Source organism: Mugil cephalus, chromosome 20 (assembly GCF_022458985.1).
Source record: "Mugil cephalus isolate CIBA_MC_2020 chromosome 20, CIBA_Mcephalus_1.1, whole genome shotgun sequence".
NCBI classification, from domain to species: domain Eukaryota; kingdom Metazoa; phylum Chordata; class Actinopteri; order Mugiliformes; family Mugilidae; genus Mugil; species Mugil cephalus.
This window is the reverse complement of record NC_061789.1, coordinates 21,013,506-21,030,622: the sequence shown is the minus strand read 5'-3', so window position 1 is coordinate 21,030,622 and position 17,117 is coordinate 21,013,506. Positions and strand designations below refer to the sequence as shown.

At 40.0% G+C, this 17,117-nt stretch overlaps 1 protein-coding gene across 4 annotated transcripts in view; it reads right to left on the bottom strand.

Moving 5' to 3' along the window:
• The window catches only part of aatka (apoptosis-associated tyrosine kinase a), a 31,178-nt gene extending 21,720 nt beyond the window's left edge, over positions 1-9,458 (bottom strand). Inside the window, exons 1-2 of one of the 4 annotated variants that reach the window (XM_047570918.1) lie at positions 9,335-9,458; positions 8,346-8,453 (exon numbers count right to left, since the gene is read on the bottom strand). In XM_047570918.1, coding sequence (XP_047426874.1) covers positions 8,346-8,453; positions 9,335-9,386 — 160 coding nt within the window. In that variant the 5' untranslated portion in view covers positions 9,387-9,458. Of the gene's footprint in view, positions 1-8,345; positions 8,454-8,591; positions 8,944-9,334 lie in introns of those variants that run through there. The other 3 variants (XM_047570921.1, XM_047570917.1, XM_047570919.1) reach the window with 3 other exon arrangements.
• Between the last annotated feature and the right edge of the window lie 7,659 nt (positions 9,459-17,117).

The following is a 17,117-nucleotide window of genomic DNA, read 5'->3' as shown; positions in this document are numbered from 1 at the left end:
CGACAATCTCTAAACATGCAGATGGTAAACACATAGGTGGAACAGTGGACCCTTTCACAGTTAACAGACGAATTATGGAAATTGGTAATTTACCTTAACTTAGTTTTGTAGGTCTGGGGAAGGCAAAACTTAATTCTAAGGCTGTAAGAGGACGCCATTGTGGGTCTACAATAAGCAGTGTTTGCAATAATATATCTCTCATGTATACTAAACTCTGAACTGAGTGCCAGGTTTGGTTAAATGTGGTGGTGGTGCTAGTTTTTACTTATGATGCAATGCAAGAGAATTTGACATCCATGTGGGCATTCAGACTGACAACATCACGGCATTAAGCTAAGTAGAGGATTACAAGGCAGCGGTGGGCAGTGACGATTAAACCTTTCAAAATGTAAAATGCTGTTTAACGGCTTATTAGATGCACGGCACAGTGTCTTATAACGTTATAAGGATGGTTTTCTGAATTTGGAAAATGACTGCAGGTGTAACTCACCAACCAAACAAACGTTTGAAGCCAAGATGTTGTTTATCTGAAACTCTATCCTGGAAAGATTTATAGATTTTGAAAAAATATGAGCAACTACCCCAAATACCCCACTATTTAAAATATCACAATCGCACACCTGTTTTTTGGGCAGCCAATTAGCTACCACTGCATCTTCTGAACTGCATGAGTCTGCATGCACATCTGTCACAAACTTTATCTGGCAAAGGTAATTGTAATTGTACTTAAATCATTCTGTTACTGTTGATGAAAACTTTTTGCGCAGCCCCATGTCTTACGGTAGCTCGTTTCTGGACACAGCCTGAGTCCTGTGCACTTTAATAACTGAGCAAAGTATATACGCTTCTCTGCGTGTCCTCATCAAGCTATTATCTGTCGGTAACCTTTCACCCAAACCTGCAGGAGCTTTTGTATGTAAACCCGTCACCAGTTGTATAACCAAATGCTACAAGTAAATTCTCAACTAGAAATCATACAGTAACCATGATTTTGAATACAGTTTATTTTCTGAAATTAATTTCCAGCCTACCCGTTCTGATTTTTGACATTATCTCTCTCAGCCAATCATGCCATTACTCTCAAACTTGAAATGTGTTCTCCTCTGCTGCTGCCACATGTTATTTCCACCCACCTCCAGTCTCACATTCATGGCCCAGGTCAAGTTCATCAGAATCCATTCCTCATTCCATCCAGATCTCTAGCATTTCCTTCTTTTTCTCGCATCACCACCGCAAATCAGATGACATCCCAATTGTATCTCCTGATCATTTATGAGCACCAAATCTGATCATCCACAGAAAAAGCAGAGGAAATATTTTCACAAAGAGCAGGGAGAGGATGAATTTATTTCCCTGCCTTGCTCTCAGAGGCTGTGAAGTGAGAGACAACCCAGGGTCCTCCATAAATATTTGAGAAGTGCACATTACTTCACCGGCTGCATGGCAAAATGAAAATAAAGCACTTAAAGCCATGTTCCAACCCGCTTTATTAAAAAACTGTCTTCAGGACTGCAGAGGGTTGAGCAATGTTCTGACAGATGGAAGGGGAGAGTCGTGGAGTCGCCCTGTCACTTCCCACAATTCAGGCCAACAATGAAGAGGATTCATTGGGATAACAAGAGGGAGGAAGAAAGAAAAATGCATAAATGTACTGGAAAAAACATTAACAAGATCTGCCCTTTGATGTCGGATGAATTTAACGGCAGGTTCAGGAGAGGGTTGCGTATTATGAAAAATCAGTGGCAAAAAGCCAGTGAGCAGGAAAGCTAATCGCATCTATGTGTTCAGGCCTATACTGTAAATATGCAAGAAGAGGGTGTGTTTTGTCAAGTGCAGCCACTGAGTTTTTAACAGTAGATTCTAAATAAAACATGACAGTGAGGAAGGGCTTTTTGTTGCTGTGCTAAAGCAACTGAACATCGGATCTGTTGCTGCTATGGGTAACTGCCTGGTACACGCCACCATGTATTCGGCAAATCTGCTCACAAATGGGGACACAAACAAGTGAGGGAGAGAGGATAAACAGGACAAAAAAGATCGTAGTGAGTTATTTTCGCCACGGCAAAGTAAGGAATATTATGATCAAGGCCTGGGCAGAGCCACATGCTCATATTCAAACACAAACATAAGAACATGCACACACACTGAAAGCCCAGTGAAATTACTGCACTTGGCCACATAATAAAACGTGAGTTTCTGTGGTAAGAATGGCAAAGCCCAGACAAAGTCCATGAGGAAGAACTCATGCAGAGAGACAGGACAGAATTAAATGCCTCTTAAATGTTCTCTTTCTACTTCAGTCTCTCTTGTTGTCATGATTTCTGTGCACACACACACACACACACACACACACACACACACACACACACACACACCACTTCTTGCTTCTGAGGGAACTGCAAGGCAGGCACTGTGCCAAGCTACACACTCACTGCAATAAAACTGTCTTGAAAAAGAGGGAGGTGGAGAATAGGAGAGCGGATGGGATTCACATTCAACTGCCATTCGCATTCAATTGTTTACAAGTGTGTTATGTTACTAAAAGTCTCAAAAGTGAATGGGTTGTTAGTGGTTGATGTGTTCTGTTGGGAAAACTTCAGGTTGTTCAGGCATTTTTAGCATCTTAGCAGACACTCAAATATATTACAGCTCAGGAACATATCCAGAGGAGGACGTGCTCCTCATGACTAAGATGGACGACAGTAATGTCTGGACACTGCAAAAAGATTGCTTTGAGCAGATTAGTGTTGCAACAGCAGGACAGCTGCTGTTATGATATACCTAACCGCTTCTCCAACTTCCCTCAGTGCCACCTAATGGGAACACCTCAAACTCTGTGACTATGTGCAAAAATAGGAGAACAGGAAGCACCAAATCTATCTGAGCATGCATTTACATTTAGGACACTGCTGCAGGGGCAAACAAGCTCCTCCATCTGCCCTTCCTGGATTGCACCAAGTGACTTCCAACAATAGCACACACACACACACACACACACACACACACACACACACACATTCAGTGAGAAGGAGGGACAGTGGGAAAGTGCACAGCTCAAAGAATAAATGGAGACAGGTCAGAAGTGTAACCTTTAGATTCTGAGTTACAGTACAGGTGAGTTAGGAGACAGAGCAGCTGGTCTACAGCAAAGAATAGTGTATGCATAGATTAACAAAAAATGCACACAGGTCAGGCAGAGCTGCCTTTCTGTATATGTCCCAGGCAAAATATTGATTTATCACTGCTTTTGCGCATGGTTAAGTTAAAAGGAACACCATCAATCTGTTAGAGACTTGTTCTACTATGTACAGTAAGGAGCAGCATCTAGGAATGCTAGGAGACTACTATTTGTCCCTTTCTTTTCTCAGGTTCTTGTTGGCTGCATTCAAACACACCAAAAAAGCCTTTCTTCCCAAGAGCAAAGCAAAAGAAATACTTATGTCAGGCTCCATAAAGATTGGAGAGATCAAGAGTTGAGATGAGGGAGGGAGTGAAAATGCTCTGGAGAACGAGGGAAAGCTAAAGGAGGGCTTCTGCCGCCAGACTGAGAAATTGGATATGGAATGCAAGAGCTTAAAGAGGAGCTGAAAGAGGGGGAACAAGGAGCACAAGATGGTGGTGACAGAGGACTGAATGTGGAGAGGCGTAGAAGAGAAAGCAGTCGGCAAACGCAAACATGAGCACAGAATGTTAGGCTCAGTCGGGAAGGTTTAAGAGCAGAGGGAACAGCATGACACCATTAATGGCAGGATACAGTATCCCTCACCAGCTTATATCCTCTCCACCGTTTTGTACTCATGCTTTCTGAATGGCTACAGATGGCAGAGGGTTGTGCTAGCCTGCTGAGAGCCATGATAACTGTCATTAACTGGGAGTGTGAGCCAAGGAGGACCACCAGCATTACGAGTCTGTCATGTCCGTCCCCTGCAGCCCATGCAAGGGTATGCTACTGGAAAGAAGTGGTCCTCATATCAACTCTGCTTGAGATGGACAGAGTTGGCCAATTGCACAACCTCAGAATTAAAGGTATAAGATTCAGCATTTAACAAAATCATAATGAACAATTTACTCAAGAATATTTGTATGTATTTCAGCTCAGTTCACATTGCAGAGGAGAATGGCGTCATCTACTGGCCTTTGTTTAGTGTTTTGTAATGTAAGCTTCTAGGTCACATTTTAAACGAAGCACCAGAAAGAATTAGAGGTATTGTTTCCCACATGTGGAACAGAAAGCAGAATGAATGCATGAATGGATGAATTAATTAAATTAAAAAACGTTTATCTTCTCAGATGGAGGAGATCTCAAGGCTTCTCTTTACAATAAGAGTATTATTATTTTGTGCATCACACAATGAAATTATCGAGAGTCAAATAAGCAATGGGAACCAAATAACTACAATATACATTGAAATTATATTATGCAATTCTTCATAGGGCACTGTTCTTTTCTCCCCTCTATGACACTACAAAATATTATAGTCGCATAACTTTACATCCACTATCACTGTCTGCAGAACACATGTCTGCATGTAAAGTGCCAAGTGAAACTTCACTCTGTAAAGGTAGAGTCTTGAACAACCATGCACATGCAGACAAACAAGCCTGCAACAACTCAACACTAAGAAAACCAGCATCCACACGAGACACAGCTGATTTCTTTCTACTGCTTAAATTCAGTTCTTTCTTATTGTTGTTCCCAGAGAGGCAGACTTATGTAACGAGTGCTTCATGTTACACATGGAGAGGTGAATAATTAAATACTCAGCAACGACTGGCTTCTGCTGATCCAGTCAGCTCTGAGAATAAGTCAAGGGGTCTTTTTTTTCTCTCATCTTTTTCTGGGATACATGGCTACCCCATTGGTTACAGCTTGCTGGGGTGTGTTCATGTGTAGGTGAGGACAAATGTAAACTTTCCTGCATGTAGAATATGCATGATATGTTGAGATGTGCAAGTGACAGAAAACATGCATATGTTAGTTTGTTTCTGCATCCAGATACAATTCATTACAGGCTTGCCAGACGCCACTGTCCTCCTCAGTCATAAGAGGGGAGTGTTAAAAGTCAGTGTTGCATTGTCAGCTTGTTGGTGTATCAGTACTGGCTTCCATCACAGTCTATCAACCGACAGCAGAGTGATAAATATTAATTCTGTCTACGCAATGCAGCCAGATTTTTTCAATAAGGACCCATCACACATACACATACTGCAAGCATATTTTCCTGTCCTCCTTCTCATGATGGGAGGGCTCTCCATGGTTCTGAAGCAGTAGTAAGTCAGGTGCAAGATGAAATGTTGTCATTGGTGCAGAACATCAAACATACAGATTCTCAGTCCTGTCATGTGAGGGTTGATAAAGTCAGGGGAGCTACAGTACATTTCTGCTATGTGTGTCTGCCCCTGCTGATGCCTTATGTAATGTTGTGCAATGTAACAAGTAACCTGGCCCCATGGTACTTTTCCTTTGCTTGCATTTGTGCAGAGGTAGAGCACACTACGTTCCCACACAGCCTGGAGCGCTGAGAGGAAGTGCAGCTGTGGAGATTGGCTTGAGGGGTGCTACAGTTCAAATGCTGTCTGGATTTAAGCTTTGATGTAAGATTGACAACACAGCACCTATATGTTTAAAAAAAAAAGAACACACACGCAGCAGCAGCACACACAACACATAGCAATCAGAGTGAATCACAGATGTGTTAATCCTCCCATCAGTTAGTTTGTGTCTTAAAAAAGATTGATTGACTCCTCTGAGGTCTGTATCGGTGTGTTTAATGTTTTAAATAAATATATTAATAGTAATTATAATAGCTAGAATTGCTATAATTATTGGTTTAGTCACAATTTGTGTTTTGTATAAATCCTAGAAATATCAATAATGACCAGTAGGTGGCGCAGGTACATCATACACAGATCGGCCATAACGTTAAAACCATTTGTGTAAGTCTTCCTTCTAAGGATGTCCTGTGGTGTCGGGCAACGGAATGTTGTTAGTGGGGGGCTTTGGGTCCTATCTGTTGAGGGGAGGGGCCTTTGTGGATCATCCCACAGATACTGGATCAGTCTGTGATCAGGTGATTTTGTAGGTCAGGTCAACACCTTGTCCTGTTCTTCTTGTTTTTTAGTTGTTCCTAAAGCATTTTTGTGTGTGTGCCTGTGTCAAGTTGCATCGTGCTGGGGATGGCTGCTGCTGCTATCAAGGAGTGTCACTGCTATGGGGAGGAGGTGCCTGGTCTAGTCTTGGTGGGTGGATAAATGTCTAAGTAACATCCACGAATCCATGAATGCCAACATTTCCCAGCAGAACATAATATTGTCATAAGATCACTTGTTTACTCCAGTTTCTTGAACATGCCAGAAACATAATACTATCAAAAACTATTAACAAAATGACATTACTGCAGTCATTTTACCTCTTACCAAGTACCTCTGGCATTTGCAAAAACACAAACCACTCAAAGTCTGCAATTGTCCTTGCCTCAATTTATTTTCATGCATTACAAGATGCATGACTGATATGGTGATGCACACAAGTCAATCACCGTTTAGAGGAGCAAACACAACACTATCTTGTAACAATTGAAAAAAAACAAAAAAAAAACAAAACAAAACAAAACAAAAACATTTAAGTCAACCTCTGCTAAGTAACTGCTTCCTGGAGGTCAGCCGCCTCTGACACACTTCCATGAGTATTTTTAGCCCGAGTGTCTTTAATACATCGTCTATTCATCTATTATTTAACATTATAACGCTGTATTTACGGTGAAGGTACAAAAACTATACCTAATTAAATATTGACTGTGCGTGTCCCTCCCCTTTAAGAGACTCTTCTCTGTGTTTCACACTGGCCACAGGAAGGATTGGTTCCTTCTCCAACGGATCTTTATTGCCTAGGCAACATTGACTCTCACTCTAGTTACTAGGAAGCAATAGGATCGCTAGTGAGTTGGTGATCTTATGAGAAACACAGATCCTTATGAGGCGTGACATTTCAGAGGCCATCTTTTAGTCCAGCTATAGACAAAACACATCCCACTCACGCCCCACCTACTATAACACAAACTAGTCTTGAGACACGTACAGAAGCCTGTCAGAGCTGTAATTATGGCTGCTTAATCGGAGAACTAGGGACGGGCAGCTGACCTCTTATTTTAATATTTCTCAAAAATCTAAACATGAAATCTCTATTTGATGCATTTTAAAGCAGAACCATATCTGGAACGATCAGAGAAATTTTCACAGTAAACTTGTGAAATTGCTACAGTCCAAAGTGAAGTTTCACAATGAAAATTGTAATCGAATTGTTCTAAATGGGGAAATAAACAACTGTTATGATTTGACTTGCTATTAGAAATTTAGCTTAACAACACATTTCTTGACTCAAACGTGTCTCTTATTCCGTTATTTAATGACCTGATCTTGCACTATGTTGTAACAATGTATAACCAAAGAAACCTCCTAAATGGACAAGACCGTGACCGGATAACCAGACTTTAAATGGAAGCCCATGTTAGTGTTACATTGTAACTGAGGAACAACAGAGGTTAAGTACACTGAAGGAGAAGTCGAGGGAGCTGTGGGGAGACAGTTGGGTGGAATAATTTGGCAAATAGTTTGGGTAGAAAAGATAGAGCTTGAAACTTGAGAGCTCACTGTCATTTGTATGCTCAGCACACAGGGACTCTCTTAGTCCTGTTTAGGTTTCCACACGGTTGTTTATTCTGCTCTAATTCAAGCCCTCGCAGTCTGTGTGAGGGCTTGACTTCCTGCTCAGTGGTCCAGAAGCACTGCAGCAGCACCTGGGCTTGCCTTTGCCAAGGATCCCAGCAACCCCTACCCCCACCCCAGGAGACACTTGGAATGATTATTAAATGCTGCATCCAAAATTGCACCATCAAACTGCAGAACCATGCACCCCTGTCATATTTTTTTTTTTGGTGCTGGCCCATAGACTGTGATCTTAGTGAACAGACACATGCATACACTGTATGGATGTATGTGTTAAAGTATTAAGATTCAGTGCTGGTACAACTTTTAACCCTCTTGTTACCAAACAAAGCTCGACTGATTTTTCTTTTTTTTAATAATAATAATAATAATAATAATAATAATAATAAATAATAATAATAAAAGCTGACAATACCTGTACCGATATTTCTGTGCGTACGTTTTTTCCATGATGATGAAGATGATGATGATGATAAAAATGATGTATGCAATGGCAGGCTATGGCGCAAATTGCATCCAACCATATTCATCTATCACTGAAACTGATAAAGATCACAAGGATCTCTACCGCAAATCTATAAACGTCCTTAATTCGTGGAATGGTTTAGTTCGACCCTTACCTGTATCGAAGTGAGAGCTGAAGGCAAAACTGGGATTGAAAAACGCCGAAGACATGACAATCATATGTGGGGTAAAGACCATCCTCCTCCTTGCAGAAGCAGTGCAGCCTAAATAACAAAAAAATAAATAAGGATAAATTCCTGTTTAGGATTCATGTAAACTGCAGTGGAAGCAGTAATGCGCAGCATTTTATTCTGTCAACCACCACCATCACCCCCACCATCACCCCGAAAATCCTGCTTCACCTTCAGCTCGAACAGAATTGGAGACAGATGTTGACAGACGTTTCCATTTGACCACATTTGCTGGTTTATCCTACTGGTTAGACAACAATATCCTGCCAAGCGTGTCCTCTCTTTTCACTGCTATTCTGGGTAGATTTGGTGCACCTACTCGGCGAACCGGTGAAACGCTTTTCCGTTATTTGGCACCCTTCGTGTTCCTCTCAGAATAAATCTGTGCTTGCCCTTTGTAGCTTAAAACGTGTAACATGTCGTTTTTTTTTCTCAGAGCAGCTGGTTGATTTTTAAAAAGACGTGATGGTCAGCGATGCGCATTGGGGTGTCAGCATCGGCAGAGCGACGTTCTCTACCAGTGTCAAGCCACGAAAACGTAAACGCATACTTCCGTTTTCAGCGTTCAAAATAAAACTTAATTTTATTTTAACAAAATCTGATTCCGTTAAACGTTTATCTGGCACATTTGTTGTGATCGCCGCAGAAGTGGTTGTTAAAGCTGGCATGTGTTGGTCATTTTTTAAACTGACTGATAAGAAATAAATCTTTGATTCAGCACATTTCATAACAATGTGCAGCAAATCCAGAATAATAGTGGCCCTTTGGCTGATGACATGCAATTAATCAGAGCATTTAAAATTCAACCCCTTCCACTAATTACCCATTAAGTGAAATCTCATAATGTGGGATACATCATTTACTCATTTTGAAATACTGCTGGTTTCTCTTTCAATGCCGAAAAATGATCATACTCTCATTGGAATCAGGAATGTTCACGACTGGTTCCCTCTCCATGGAAAGCATGGCCAGGGCCTTCGGATGTTCCTGTCCCACGTCCACGTGTTTCTCAGGAATGTCTTGATTGCTGGCTTACTGGTTGCCGCCGCCTAGTATGACAAAAACACATTAGTACGAGCCCTTCTGAAACCTATTCAGACTGAACTGTTGAAGAAAAAACACAAATAAACTTAATACATGAGCCTATAAGAAGGATCTGGGAGATCTGCAGCCATATTGAGGTAAGTAAGACAGTAAGCAGTAGCTTACACAGAGGACTGATATGACTATTTTCAGAGACATGTGGACAGTCAACAATAGATGCTGACAGTTAGCCAAACCCTGACTGAATATGGTTTCTTCTTTCTTCTTCTTTCTTTCAGTAGTAATTCATCCCATCTCCCCAATGGGGAAACTGCTCATATCCCACTATAGTTTTGATATCTGTGAGAGGGAAGAATGTGAATGATGTAGGCTACCCATTTCCCAGAAGAATATTCTTCCATATATTCTTTTGTATAATTCTTCTGATAGTTTGTTGAATAAAAGATTGAAACATCAAAGTATTCTTCTGGTTTTGTTCAATTCAAATGTATCAATTGAGTTTGGGTAGGTCAAAAACAAACATTCCTGTGCATGAGAGACAAATACTGATGCTTTACTGCTACACAACTGTACAAACATTTACTGAAGAACCTTTGTGTATTATTTAGTAAAAGACAGTCTACGATGATGTTGTTCTTCTGAAAGTACACTAGAGAGCAGCACTGGATTACTGAAAAACTGAACAAAGGCAGGGATTTTTTACTTGAGTTGAAATCGCAACATTGAAGGGCACTATATTACCAACTAAAGCTGGTCCTCCTCTAGTCTGTCAGCTGCAAGGTAATTTTAACAATTTAACAAGACCATTATCAGTAAAACACTGACAGTTACAGACATTATATTACTGACTTATTGCCAGTGTTGTACTGTAACAAAGTACAAATACTGTTACTGTACTTAAGTAGAAGTTGAATTTTCACATAACTGTACTTTACTTTGGTTATTTCTATTTCAGACAACTTTCACTTTTACTACACTACATTTGCTAAATAAAATGTGTACTTTTACTCCGATACATTTCTCCTAACCATCTTCGTTACTCATTACTACAAATTAAAATCAGAGAAAAAAAAAAAATAGTTTGTGACGTAATGCCGTAAACGTTTGTTGTCGTGCGCTTGTCCGGGCATGTCCTATTACTGATGCCACCATGGAAGCACTTGCTGCAGGCTCTGCTGCTGACGTTACCGCTTCGGTAACTTAGCAGATGACGAGCATCTCGACTACAGTGGCGAACTTGGTGAACTCTGTGGTGATGAAGATAACGTTACACATCCGTGGCTGTATTTGCAAGAAAAATTTTCATACGTTGGAGTGAAAGATTCTTCCTACCGGATTAAGTGCCTGCTATGACTAGTGATCGAAATATTGACATTCAAAAACTCCCGTCCAGCCTGCAGAAGCACATCGAGGTAAGTTAAATTAATTTTCATTCAATGAAGCCATAATGTCAACGTTATTTAACATGAATTAGTTATCATAAACCTGTTCAGATATCTGGCTAATCTGATGCCAGGCTAACGTATGCTTTTCTGATTAGCCAATGTGCTAATCTGCTAATGCTAATATTTAACAACACCAATGATTTCCCTTCCAAATTAATTCAACAAAAACTCTTGAAGACATGTCCATAATACGGTAGTGGACCGAGGTGAAATTGGTTTTATATTCGATATTCGCCTATTTTCCAGCGTTCTAACTGTAGGCTAATAGCGTCACGAAAACCGTACCAATTTCCTCCAAGATGGTACTATTCTGTACAGAAAACTAAGACTGACATTTCACAGGCTTTATCAACTCACCAAAATCTGCGAGTCTGGCGAAAGATTAAAGTAACCGCGCCGAATATACGTCCTAGTGCCCCACGGCAGCCAGAGTGCTTAGGGACCGTCGCAAAAGTGCAACGTCTTTTTTTTCTTCTTCAATTTTTAATAACTCACTGGGAATTCATCCAGTAAACACCAAACGACTTCTGATGTGTTTATGAACACCCTTTATATTCACTAAAGACCTTTTCGATATTTTTATTCAGTGTTTATAATATTTAAGGCTTTTATTTTGTAATAGCTCTTGTTTTTATAGATATCAACACCAAACACTTCTGATGTTCATTCTTTTTAAATGGCATAAGTATTCAGTGTGTATGATTCACTAATTCATATGTAAGGCTTTTATTTTGTAATAGCTCACTTGTTCTTATAGATATCAACACCAAACCGTCTCTGATGTGTTCATAAACTCATTGTGGACTTCCCACAACCCTTTATTTTCGAGGAAACCCCTTTCAAATGTTTTAAAAGGCATAAGTAATCAGTGTGTATAATTCATTCATTCATATTTACTGCTTTTATTTTGTAATAGCTCACTTTTATAGATATCAACACCAAACCACTTCTGATATGTTCATGAACTCATTGTGGATTTCCCACATCCTTTATTTTTAAGGAAAACCTTTTCAAGAGTTTTTAAAAGGTATAAGAAATCAGTATAGGTCATTCATATTTAAGGCCTTTCTTATTTGCTGTTTGAATCTCTCACAACCCTTTAGTTTCAAGAAAAACCTTTACAAGTTGTTTAGATATAATGAGCAATCAGTGTGTATATTCCATGCATATTTAAGGCTTTTATTTTTGAACTCACTACGAAGATTCCACAGCTTCTTGCTTTCCTTCAAAACCCTTACACGATTCTTAGAATAATAACATTTCTCATTTTTTATTTTGACTTTACTGTTCTTTTTCTTCCAAATTCCTGCTGTTAATTCAGGTCAAGCATGCAAACTGTTATTCAAGCATGACACATACAGCCTTTCAGGTAGTTTAGCATTAATTCTTCTAAAGCAAAGTGATTAAATGAAAATATGATTACTACAGCCAGAGGTATGCATCTGTACTTGACCTTCATCTAGTGATGCTTTCCAAAAACAGAAAATTGAGAACAATTATAGTAAGCAATAGTGAGGAGTTAAAATACTAAGAGCAGTCTTTGTCTTTTGTTGAACATAGTAGTCATATATAAATTGGGCTTCACAGTAATTAAATACGTAAATTACATTTTCATTCATTGTCTTACAGTGGAATCATATGATTGGTGACACATCGGAAGGAATGCTGTCTGAAATTTAAAGTGTACACACATAACACACATTCAAAGTTACTTACATTATGTAGCCACCTTGTATGTCAAATCAGCAAAAGTCACAGTTCCATATCAATGTTACAAGGAGAAATTACACTTTATTAGAATTTCACTATTGGCAGATTATTATTTTCATTCAATTTGAGGATATATTTTGTAATATGTTCATTAAGGTTCTTCAGGAATTTCCAGTGATTGTTTGCAACATTCATGAATCCTATGACTCCATCGTAGTTGTCAAAGTTATACATAAATATATTTTTAGAGAGATTTTCATGTTCTAAATGTTTAATGTTACATTAAATACAATTTTAGCATTTTTACCTCGCGTAATGAGTGATTAGCCATGGCAGATCGTGCTCCAAAAACTATGACTCCAGCAGAATAATGGTTGAGGATATGTACTCTTTTCCCTAATGTTGCACATTCAGTATGGCTCTGAGGTAGCACTCAATTGTCTGAAAAATTGAATACATTATTAATTATTTCTCAGACTGTTCAAAATCCAAATGAATACAAAGGTGATGGTTGCTGTGTAAAACAAAAAACAAAACATTACCTCGCCCAGCAGCCACTTCTGTGGTGCCAGAGAATTGAATTCATTCTGGCGAAGAATGAACTGGTCAGTCTTGTCAGGTGATTCAATGACAGCAATGACCACTTCTGTCCTTTTTCTTCCAAATTCTTTTCTGTTAATTTAGATAAAGGATGCAAATTGTTATTCAAGCGTGAAACATACAAGCTTTCAGGTAGTTTAGCATTAATTGCGAGTTGCTAAAGCAAAGTGTCTTAAAGACAAAAATATGATTACTACAGCCACAGGTATGCATCTGTACTTGACCTTCAGTTAGTGATGCAACAGTGGAATCATGATTGGTGACACACTGGAAGGAATGCTGTCCGAAATTTAAAGTGTTTGTTTTACATCACACACACACACACCATCAATATGATGTGTGAGGTACACTTTAAATATTCTTCATGATTAATGTGATATTGATTTCACCCATATATCCACCCCTTTTTCATTGTGGAAGTCGAAGTGGCATTTGTGTGTTGTCAGTGGCGTTTGTCTGGTCTCCCCCTTTTTGCTGCTCCTCTTTATCTGCCAATATCTGTAGTATTTAAGCATTAGATCTTGTGAAATCAGAATGTAACGAGGTATTCTATATTGACCAAGAGTACAGAAAATCTGTGAAAACAATGCCATACCTGTCCAGTGTCTCGTGTTCTGTTTTAAACCATGTTTTGATTTCTGAAGGACCTTAAGAAAATAAAGTAAATTAGAACAAAAAAAGAATGTGTACAACATTTCACAGGATTGTTAAATATTAGACACAAAAGTTTTAGCATTTCATTTGCAGAAGTCTTTTTGTGATAAGGGTCTGTAAAAGTAATTTTCTATCCATTTAATGTCATACCTTTTTTTTTGCCATCCTCCATTTTCTTCTCATATGTCTGTTCACTCCCTTAGCTGGGATCATGTGGGGAGGGTGGAAATATTTGGTCCTCTTAGGAGCTGGATTCACACTCCGTTTGCCCCACTTTTCTTCAGAGTGCTCCAACAGCTCTTCTTTCCCTTTCAATGGTCTGTTTAACAGCTTCAGATTTAGGCTGTACTGTAAGATGTGTTCCTTGTAGCGTCCATGGAGAGAGGTATGCAGCTTCCCGAATGAAAGAGCCAGGCCTGAGGAAGCATTCCTTGCGTAGAATCTGAGTTTTTGTGATGGAAAACCAGTTCTCCACATGGCAGTTAGTTTGCCTTGTTTTGCTGTCTGCTGTGTTATGTTTGTTTGGATCTGCATCACTTGCATATCTGCATAGATCCCCAACACAAGGCCTGACCAAAGTGGAAAGAGCCCCATGTAATCCTGCAACAACACATGGATGATCTCAGGACAGTAATAAGGATTTTGCTCACAGTTTACATCAACATCTTGCCCATCTGACTGATCATTTTCCAAAACATCTTTGGAAAAAAAAAATGCAGAAAGGGTGAGTTGGCGAGCTCAGCTTTAGCTCTCTGTGGTGACTCAGTTTGTCTTTTGATTGCCTGAGTGCTGTAATCATCATCTAGCTTGGTCTTGTTCTTGATGGAGGTTTTGATGACCTCTAAGATCAAGCTAAGAGCTTGAATCCAAAAATCCTACACATGTGGGCAAAAAAAAAAAATTGACTACAGAATCCAAATTGCTGCTGTTGATAAGATGTGCCACACAATGATCGGCAGATTCCCTCGGGTCTTTATCACTGGTCTTCCTGGAAAAGGAAACTAAAACAGCCTTCAAGATATTTGCTGAACACAAATGTAGGAGTGTGATGGCCTTCAGCTCTTTTTTAGTCAAAGAGCCTTGAATAGCCTTGCACAGCATCTCAAGGTACCCCAAAATGTTCTGCTTGTTGAAGGCGAGCAGAACACCTTGCATGAGAGCCCAGCTGTAGTCCGTTTCTACCTGGCTGATTTTATTGACAATGATTCTTCTGACTTTTGTCAGAAATTTTATCAGCCAAAAGAACAGATTTGCCACTGTGTGGTCATTGATTATCATTTCATTTATTTAGAGTATAATACAATACCCTCTTGGATTGGTTTGGGAGCCAGTGCACAACTCCACCAGTGGCATCAGGGAAAAGGGTCACTGGAGAACGTTTGTGGAGATGCTCAACCTTAATTGAAATGGCTTTCTCTGTGTACAAGTAGACACCAAAGGGAGCCACTTGAAGATGTTGGATATACCCCAGGCAGAACATGCAACTTGTGTCAGGTGCCAGTCATTAACCCCAACGAGCTGGCAGCAGGCCCTGGAGACTCATCCATCACACCTCCTCGTTCAAGACAAAGGTACCACCTCTGACCCTGCAAGACACAACATTAGAAAAAACAAAAAAAAAAACATACAAATTTCAAACAGTCCAAACAAATCTATAACCCATCTCTGTTGCCAGATCACAATCCATTTAATTCAATTCAGTTTTATTTATATAGCGCCAATATCAATACAAATCTTCTCAAGACGCTTCATAAAAACCAGCCTGCAACCTCCAGAGCAAGTCCGAGGGCAACAGTGGTAGGGAAAAACTCCCTTTTAACAGGAAGAAACCTTCAGCAGAACCCAGCTAATATGGAGGGACCCATCTGCCGAAGGCCAGTCGGGTAGAAACAGAGAAGATGGAGAGAAAAGAACAGGGGAAACAAGATAAACAAACTTCTGTCATAGATACATACATCAAGCTGAAGGGAACACGTAGGGTCTAGTAATATAACACATAGCTGATGATCTGTGACAGTTTGTGAGTATAACAGGAATCTTGTACAGGTTGGTGAATTGTCCATCTAGGTAGGAGTGGACAACTGGAGGAGGCCAGGATGACTGGGGCAGATGCAGTTTATGGAGCTCCACAGGTCTGATACACAGCATTAAAGACCATGAAGACTGGGCTGGTTGATGAGGCCACAGCAGCAGATGTAGCTTAGAACTCCACAGGTCAGATATTCAGCACTCCAGACCAGAGACCCTCACAAGATGATGGGGGGGGAGGGGAGAGAGTAAGACGCAGTAGTTAGTAAATTATGAGATAGAAAATAAAAGATATTAGAGGACAGGAGCCAGAGAAGAAAGAGGAGAGGACATGTCTAGGCCTATAGCAGCATAACTAAGGGATGGTTAAGTCCAGCCCTAGCTATAAGCTTTGTCAAAAAGGAAAGTCTTAAGCCTGACCTTGAACGTAGAGACTGCGTCTGCCTCCCGAACCCAAACTGGGAGCTGGTTCCATAGGAGAGGAGCCTGATAGCTGAAGGCTCTACCTTACTACTACCCATACTACTTTTAGAAACTCTAGGAACCACAAGCAGACCTGCACTTGGAGATCGTAGTGATCTGTTGGGACAGTATGGTACTATGAGGTCTTTCATATATGATGGAGCTAGGCCTTTCAAGGCCTTGTATGCAAGGAGGAGGATTTTAAATTCAATTCTAGATTTTAAAAGGGAGCCAATGAAGAGAAGCTAATACTAGAGTAATATGATCTCTCTTGCCAATTCCTGTCAGTGCTCTTGCTGCAGCGTTTTGAATCAATTGGAGGCTTTTTAAAGAGCTACTTGGACAGCCAGATAGTAACGAGTTACAATAATCCAGCCTGGAAGACACAAATGCATGAACTAGTTTTTCCGCATCACTCTGAGAAAGGATGCTCCTAATTTTGATGATATTACGAAGGTGAAAGAAAGCAGTCCTGGTCACCTGCTTTATATGAGAATTAAAGGACACATCCTGGTCAAACACCAAGGTTTTTCACAGTAATACTGGAGGCCAAGGTAATGCCATCCAACAAAAGCAGGTGATTAGATAATGAATCTCTGACATGTTTAGAGCCAAATACAATAACTTCGGTTTTGTCTGAGTTTAAAAGTAGAAAATTCCAGGTCATCCAAGCCTTTATGTCTTTAAGGCATGCTTGGAGTTTAACCAGCTGAATAGATTCATTTGGTTTCATGAATATAGCTGGGTATCATCT